Genomic DNA, 8,610 nt, shown 5'->3' with positions numbered 1-8,610 from the left:
CAAAGGGAAATCCCCACGCCCCCATTTCCCACTCGGAAAAGCGCATCCCGGGGGCTCTCCCTGCCCTCACGCACACCTGAGGGGGGCGGACACAACGCGCGCCCGCCGGTCCCGCGCCTTTCCCGCCCCTGCGCGGTGCGCGCGCACGCAGCACCCCCTCCTGCGCCCGTGCCGCGCGCTCCCTCAGCCTCCGCGTCACGTGCCCGCCTTGCCCTCCTCGGCTGGCCAATGGGCGGAGCGCCGCGCGCCGCAGGGCCCTTTATAAGGCGCGGCGGCCGCGGGCGTGAGGCGGTGGTTGTTGGGGGGTTTGGGGGTGGTGTGCGCGTTTGGGGCGGCGCGCTCTGTCTCAACTGCCTCCTTTGCTGTGCCGCGCGGTCCTTCCACCCGTCTCCCTGAGCCGCCCGAGAAAGGGCCAGGTCTGTGCCCGGGACGGGCGGAGGGAGGAGGAGGTGGTCGTGCCGGAGGCGGGCGGGTGGCTGGCTGGGGAGGGGCGGCCATGTCGGGGCCGCACAGCGCCTGAGGGGCCGGCGGTGTTCGCCGCGGCGGCGCCCAGCGCCAGCGGGCCCTGCCCCTCGTCCTGCCGGAAGGGACAGCGGGGCCGGCGGGGCTCGGYAGCCGGGCCGGCGGCGGGTGCGGGCGGTCCCTGCAGAGCTGGCTCGGTCCCATCGCCGGGCGAGCGGCAGCGGGGCCGTGCGCCCGCAGAACGGCTGTGTGTGCGTGTCTCCTCCTGTCTGCCGTCCTGCCTCCGTGCCGGAGCTCTACGTCTTCTCTAACAAACTCTCTGCCTTGCTTCTCCCCCCGCCCCCCGGGCTTCTGCTTTGTGGATGTTGGCGGCTTCATGTTGTGACAGGAGAATGTGTGTATGTCCTGGGCCCAGGCGGATCGGTATGTATCTCYCTTCGTGGWGCGACGGGCTCGKGGTTGGATGGGACCCGGGGAAGGGRTTGCTAGGCTGGGCTGTGTCTGAGGGCTGAGGCCGGAGGGAAGGATTAACGGTGCTGCTTGTGTTGAGTGTTACTTGTTCCTCCTCTCCACCTCCCTGTCTTCTCCAGCTGGCTCATTCAGGTCTGTCCGGTGTAGGAAAGGCACCCGAGTGAGTGTTTTTACCTAAAGCYATGCGTGTCTGGCGCAGTGTTTTGGAGGAACCTGTCTGTGCAGTGTCRATTAGCCTTAATAGTATGGCTGTGACGAACCTCTATTAAAGAAAGGTGGAACGTTTTTCTATTTTATTTAGTGTAATACTACAGAACCCTTAAGTTAATCATCTGATTTATTATTGGTCACGTTGTATTTGCAGCTTGAAAAATAGTACTTGTACCCTGTTCTGGGCTTGGAGAGGTATTTATACTAGATTGATTCTAATATCTTGAAAAATCTTGATTGAACTGTAAAATTTCTACTTTTTTTCCTCTACCATCTTTTGATCACCCAAAATGATCTTGGGATCTTAATTATTTAAAGCCTAGCTGGAGTGTCTGGTTATATTCAGGGCATCTGTGTTGTGGGGGTAAATGGAAGAGACTTAAACTTCTTTTCAGGTTGGGACATTTGGAATTATGCATTTACTTAATCAACTTGGAATTATTGAATCTGGTATGTGAAGCAGACTGATCTCTTAAGCTGACATGGATCTACTGTAAATGATATGAGCTGTGGAAAATGTGAGCCCAACTTTTTRCTACTTCCTCTTGGATTTCACATACTATTTGATAAACTAATGATTAAAAATCAGCAAAATATCCCCTGGTGGCACTGCAGAAGTGTTCYAGCAGTCATACATTCATATTTTTGCTTCATCATGGACCAACAAAACTGTCAGAACAGTTGAGGCACCACTGTGGGTCAGCACTGAACACAAATGCTGAGCAGTCAGGAGAGCTTGATTCAGCTGTAGTCTAATGGGAGACCAGTGCTGAAGTGGYGGTTCTGCTGTTGGCCAGGCACATCCATAGAACCTTAAGGTTACTGTTCTGTAAGCAAAATTGTTGCTTTTAAATGTCATGTGAAGAAATACATAACTGTTACCAAAATAGCTCCTATATAATTAGAAGGCAGTGAATAGAATTTAAAATCTATATTTGGAGTTGCAGTCTACTGTTGTCGTGCTGTGTGCATGTGAAGCCTGGACTGGAGACRCCTTTCTAAGAAGCAAATGACTAACATAAATTCAGTATGCATCTGGAAGCTTGAGCCAATACAGTGCTGCCGTGTATCTGGATTACAGCCTGAGCTCCTCCAGGTACCTACACAGCAGAAAACTGAGCAGTCTTCACAGCAGTCAGTGGTAGACTCGGGAGAGTTTGTCAATGTACGACAGTCACTCATTAATACTGGGAAGCCTATGGAATGGGGTGATTGCAGAATGCAATTCCTCCTAAGTGCATGATTCGGTAGACTGAATATTGGGGCTTGCTGTATTTTGTTAGGGTTGAGTCTCATTTTRAAATATTGGTATGCCAGCTTGGCTAAAAAAAATCCATTTACTGATTGAAGCACCTTGCATTATGCAGCATTATCCATTTCTTCAGTACAACAATTTAAGATTTAGTGGTGCTGATAGATTAGTACTTATGACTGCAGTARGTCTTCTAATGGTCTTTTCTGAGAAAAAGCTTTTATGATGAAACTTGATCATAAAAGAGACAATTGAATTTGCCTTAAATATGTATACTTCACACAAGGCACAGTTCAACTCCGTTTCCACTCTGGAATTGTTTCTCAAGTATTACATTGTAAAAGACTTCCTCATAATGAGGCGTAGTGAATATGGCTTTTGAGAGGCACTCGCACTAATGTTGTGATTTGGTAGGTAGATGGGGACAAGAAAGCGTATGCTGGAATACTCTTTTTTTCAGGGGAGTGAAAAATAAGGAAAGCTTTTAGATGTGGCAGGTAGTAGTAGAATATTTTTTTGGATACTAGTGGCTTGTAACACTAAACTAGCTTTAGAGTATTGTGCAAGGCTCTATTCTAGTCATGGAAGCAAGCACAATTTGCATGTAGTCCTTCAACTGAGTAGCTTTTTAAAGTGTGTTATAATCTTGAAATTAAMTGGGATGAAATAGCTGTTGGAAAGATGCATCTTCTCTCTACCTCTTATATCTTAAGCTATAAAATTGCTGCATGTACTGCTGTGACTATTTTGTATATGTCACAAAAGCTTGATGCCTTATATATGAAAGGGGGGAGAAGAAACAACCTGCTACTGATTTATGACTGCATAAAAAAAACCTGCTCTCTGTCACATACTACTTACTTCTGTTGTCTAAACCATCTTCATTGTATGTCATCTCAGAGTTGTTTCTTGAGTATTCCTGTTAGCTGCCTTCCCTTCTTCAGCCTTACAGAAAGACAGAGTTTTCTTTCTYGGGTGCCACATCTGGCTCTGTCAGCTGTGAAATCACCAGGAAAGCAAATATCTGTAAAAGTCCTGTGGCAGTTCMGTAGAGTGCTCCATGCTAACCACTGTGCTAAGCTGCTTGAAGCTTCATTGACTGTCTGGCTGATGCTTTCACTTCCTGCCTTCAAACTGAGTTGGGTATAAGAGCTGARATACCTGTGCAGAAGTATGGTATGGCTTTTTTGTTACAGCCCAGTGTAGTGTCTATGAACAAGCATCTCTTAATGCCTTTCTTTGTCAAGTCCTTTGAAGCTATGAACTCATATAATAAGCAACTTGGCTAGGAGCTGTAAACATCTTAACACAATTCTGGTGAAAAAAATCTGTTAGCTGTCCCACTAAGCAGAGTTGTTCTCTTGTCTTTCAGCTATTCCAGTCCGAAGCTCCAGGCTACCWTTGTTGTCTGATGCCATGCCAGCACCAGCTCATCTGTTCCCATTGATTCGTAACTGTGAGATTAGCAGAATAGGCAGTACTGCGTGTTACTGCCACCAYAGACATCTGTGTTGTTTGTCATCTCATTTTGCTCACAGTCACTTCAGATATGCACCGCAGAAGAAATTTGCGGCACTTTATAGGCCAAAGGAGCACTTTAATCACTTTATTCACACAAGGGATCATGCTTCTGCGCCACAGAGGTTTTACCTCACCCCTCCACAGGTCAACAGCATTCTGAAGGCGAATGAATACAGTTTCAAAGTCCCAGAATTTGATGGCAAAAATGTAAGTTCTGTTCTTGGCTTCGATAGTAACCAGTTGCCTGCTAATGCTCCAATAGAGGACCGGAGGAGTGCTGCCACTTGTTTACAGACRAGAGGGATGCTTCTGGGTGTGTTTGATGGCCATGCAGGCTGTGCTTGTGCTCAAGCTGTCAGTGAAAGACTGTTTTACTACATTGCTGTCTCTTTGTTACCTCATGAGACTTTACTTGAAATAGAAAATGCTGTGGAGAGTGGCAGAGCTCTGTTGCCCATTTTACAGTGGCACAAGCATCCCAATGATTATTTTAGTAAAGAGGCTTCCAAGCTTTACTTCAACAGTCTAAGAACTTACTGGCAGGAGCTGATTGACCTCAACAGTGGAGAGACTACTGATGTGAGAGAAGCTTTAATTAATGCCTTTAAGAGGCTTGATAATGATATTTCTTTGGAAGCTCAAGTAGGAGATCCAAATTCTTTTCTCAACTACCTAGTACTGCGAGTAGCATTTTCTGGTGCAACTGCCTGTGTGGCCCATGTGGATGGTGTYGACTTGCACATTGCAAACACAGGTGACAGTAGAGCAATGCTTGGCGTTCAGGAAGAAGAYGGATCTTGGTCTGCAGTTAATTTGTCCTATGATCACAATGCACAAAATGAACGTGAAGTGGAACGTGTGAAAATGGAGCATCCGAAGTCTGAAGAGAAAAGTCTTGTGAAACAAGATCGTCTCCTGGGTCTCCTGATGCCCTTCAGAGCTTTTGGTGATGTGAAATTTAAATGGAGTATTGAACTGCAGAAGAGAGTAATAGAATCAGGCCCAGATCAGCTGAATGACAATGAATATACAAAGTTTATTCCTCCAAATTATTACACTCCCCCRTATCTCACAGCTGAACCAGAAGTCATACATCACAGATTAAGACCACAGGATAAGTTCYTGGTTTTGGCCACAGATGGGCTGTGGGAGACAATGCACAGACAAGATGTGGCTCGAATTGTAGGGGAGTACCTCACTGGTGTTCATCACCAGCAGCCAATAGCTGTTGGTGGCTATAAGGTAACTTTGGGACAGATGCATGGTCTCTTAACAGAAAGGAGAGCAAGAATCTCTTCAGTATTTGAAGATCAGAATGCAGCAACTCACCTGATCCGTCATGCAGTGGGTAACAATGAGTTTGGAACTGTGGATCATGAGCGACTGTCCAAGATGCTTAGTCTTCCAGAAGAGCTGGCTCGAATGTATAGAGATGACATTACAATTATTGTGGTGCAGTTCAATTCACATGTTATAGGGGCATATCAAGATGAAGAGTTGTGAATCTAATGTGGTGAACTTGTTACCAAGGTTGTAAAAATGGCCAGTATGAGCAGCAAATAAAAACTATCCACCCAAAATTAAAATAAAAAAAAGCCCCTGGACAAACAATTGTTTGCTAGATTCAACATATCTATTRTTCCTGCCTTTTCCCAGATCTCTAAATACATGGGAAATGCTATTGACCTAATACAAAACTTGAAGAGGATGYCCTAGCTTGGGAAAAGAGGTTTTTATAACAACTTTGCACTATTGATTTCATGACTGCTGCTAAAACAGTGTCTTGAATTTGGCAAATTTGGATGAGGGAGGAAGTAGGATAAARAATAAACTGTCAAAGATGTGGCAGTTCAAGAAACAGCTTGCTTATAAAATATCTGCRAATATATACACTTAAAGAAAAGATGAGTGAAAAGTATTGTTGAATTTTTTACAGAGCTAATTCTTGCAATGGTTATCTGTGAATATATTGGTCTATTGTTTCTTCTAAGCAGAAGGTCACTTTCACCAAGTAAGTCTTCAGTGTAACAAAGTTGTCTCACTTTCATATGGACAATGTCATTCACATATTTGTCTAAGTGTTGACTTTCAATGCAGGTCTAAGCCATAATTGATACCTGAGATTCTGTTACAGCTTAATCATATCTTATGCACGGTAACTTCTAAATTTCTTGTGCATTAATAGTTGGCTGTGGGTTTCTGCACAACTTATAGGGCAATAACACATTACAACATGCAGCAAGATAYCAGATGATTTTGTGGAGGACTTTGGTTTTCACTGTAAAGAAACTTTCAGACTTTTCAAAAAGTCAGTATTGTTGGTTAAGGCTGTGTTTGCTTTCCTAAAGGTTATGTCCTTCATGGACTCCGCCCCTCTCTGGTGTTGCTTACCTAGTAAATAATTTTTCACCTGAAAAGATCAGGAAATCATTGCTAACCTCTTTGTAGCCATGTAACTTGCACTCGTTTTCACTTTGGGTATTTCAAAAGGTTGCATTGTATGTCCTTCCCTTGAAGTCATATGTGTTAGGTTAAAAACTACAAATTACAAAAAATTGACGTATGGCTTGTAAATAGCATTTTAATTGGGAAACTCACTGGCATGCATGTGTATGTTCAGTGGCTATTTCTAGCAACTTCTTTTACTTGTGTGTTTCTGGGCAGCTGGTGTATGCATGTTTTTACAGTCCAGAATGCTATCACAGAGCAGTCTCTGAAATGGATCTCTGTGGCTTATAAAGGTTGAATTTGAACTTAAAAGATTGGCTGTTCTTGTGTGCCAAAATTGTTGGGCTTGTAATGGTAAAAAAGTAGGGGCTGACAGCTAATTGGTCATCATTGCGTCTATTTTAGGTATGTTGCAYTGTATACACATTTATTTTAACCTGCCCTTAGGTTAAAAACTGAAATGCCTGCTGAAATATTAGTCTGTGATCACCGAAAGAACATATGTAACTTTGTTTCTGCGTTCTATAGAACAATAAGCTGATAGGTCAGCTTATTTCACTTTACCAAGGTGTTTCAATTAAAATACCTCCCTAGCCTTCATAGCTAGTTGAATCAACACTTAATTAACCAAAACATGGTATATTTCTAAAGTGGCATTTTCTGCTAAATRTGTCTTGCCAATTAATGCTACTGTTACATAAGGTACACTTAGTTTGAACAATGAACCTGTCCTATCGTAAACATTGGCTCCTTAAACTGAGAAATGCTATGTGTACTCAGTGGCCTGCAGCTTCAGTATGTCTCTTTCTTTACCTAMCCTTAACTATCAGCATCAATATTGCTGTGAGGTTAATGATGCCTAAGTTCACATTAAAAATGTGCACAACCCTTSTTTATTTGAAGGGAAAAGGGAAACTCTAAAATGCTTAGACAAGTACTGGCTGTTGACATTGCTTCTGTATGTTGTGTTTTGGTGACTGTGTCATGAACTAGGTCAATAGACTATGTTCTATCATTCAAATGCAGTATATATCCCAGCTGTTGCAGTATTCAACTTTCTTACTTTTTTTACTGTTAAAGCTCTATTAACATGTATTGATGTATTTAACCTATGATTGTTAATATGGATTTGGTACAAGTCATAGCTACAAGAAATGCACATTGGTCCCATGGATACAACTTTTATTGAGGAAAAGCTGCTTTTTGTAGTAAAGATACTTAAGTATGGGGTCAAATATTTATGTATTGCTTGGAGGCTTGCTCAGTATGTATGCAGTGAACACAAGCAGCATAACTGCCTGCTGAACAGGTGATCTGAACAAACATCTTTTAACAGATTCCAATAAAATGATCAATTATGCAGAAATCCATGTGTATTGAGTTGATGTAGAATGTGATATCTGTTCTGCTAGGTCTTTGTTCTGTTGTGTGATCCCTGTTAGGAACACATCAGATAGGCAAAGAAAGTGGAACATAAATGGAAACAAACTGAGAACTGAACTTCAGAGCCCTTCAATRCTACTGTGAGGTTCGGTGCCACCCTGCATCAGCCGTGCTGGTGCTGCCTCCCCCAGGTGGCAAGGCTCATATCCTTCCATCAATATCGCTGCATATCTCAGTTCCCAGCACCTCAKGAGTACTTTTWRGGGCAATACTGCTGAGGWRGCAGCATMATTTCAGATCTTAAAGCTGTGYACTGTACCTTGTATAGAAAAATAYAGCATTTAATAAACARTCTAAAATATGTGCAGATTAAATTGGTGCAAGACTGAGCTAATGGTGAGCTAAACAGAAACTGCTCTCTGCCACAGGGTAAGGGCACATTTGCATTGTCTACCAGAATGGTTGTGTTGCCACAAGTATAGTTATTGTATATGTAAAGGTGATGGTGGGATTACTTTTTCAAAAAGGGATTTCATAGCTGCAAATAAGTGGTTCAACCAGGATGGCTGGAGGATGAGGGTGGCTGAAGCTTGACAGTCAACACGGGATTAAGGTGAATCTTTAAAACCGTTCTGGATTAATGTGTGAGTTTAATAGTAATACTAGGTAAGAGAGGAGTRTGTTATCTGTACTTCTAACCTGTTWACTTTGYTCCCTTGTGTTCAATGGGATGTGTATTGTATTTGCCTTTGGCAGTATTTTGCAACTCTTGTTGTAACTTCTGTATTCCCAGTTTACTATAGAATCAGTAAGGTTGGRAAAGACCTCTAAGATCACYGAGTCCAGCTGTTAACCTAACATGG

The 8,610-nt window shown here is 43.3% G+C and overlaps 1 protein-coding gene across 3 annotated transcripts; it reads left to right on the top strand.

The window, feature by feature from the left end:
* Positions 1-306: 306 nt before the first annotated feature.
* PDP1 (pyruvate dehydrogenase phosphatase catalytic subunit 1) lies at positions 307-8,006 on the top strand. 3 transcript variants are annotated; one of them, XM_057370347.1, is made up of 3 exons: positions 307-416; positions 851-885; positions 3,768-8,006. In XM_057370347.1, the coding sequence occupies exons 2-3, from the start codon at positions 855-857 to the stop codon at positions 5,417-5,419; spliced, it is 1,683 nt and encodes a 560-aa protein (XP_057226330.1). In that variant the 5' UTR covers positions 307-416; positions 851-854; the 3' UTR covers positions 5,420-8,006. The 3 variants fall into 3 exon arrangements, with proteins under 3 accessions (XP_057226330.1, XP_057226331.1, XP_057226329.1); XM_057370348.1 differs by lacking the exon at positions 851-885; XM_057370346.1 differs by lacking the exon at positions 307-416 and having other exon boundaries at positions 476-885.
* The last annotated feature ends 604 nt before the right edge of the window (positions 8,007-8,610 follow it).

Source organism: Malurus melanocephalus, unplaced genomic scaffold (genome assembly GCF_030028575.1).
Source record: "Malurus melanocephalus ecotype Western Australia unplaced genomic scaffold, MMel_1.1 scaffold_123, whole genome shotgun sequence".
Classification (NCBI taxonomy): Eukaryota; Metazoa; Chordata; class Aves; order Passeriformes; family Maluridae; genus Malurus; species Malurus melanocephalus.
This window is presented reverse-complemented; position numbering and strand designations above follow the sequence as displayed.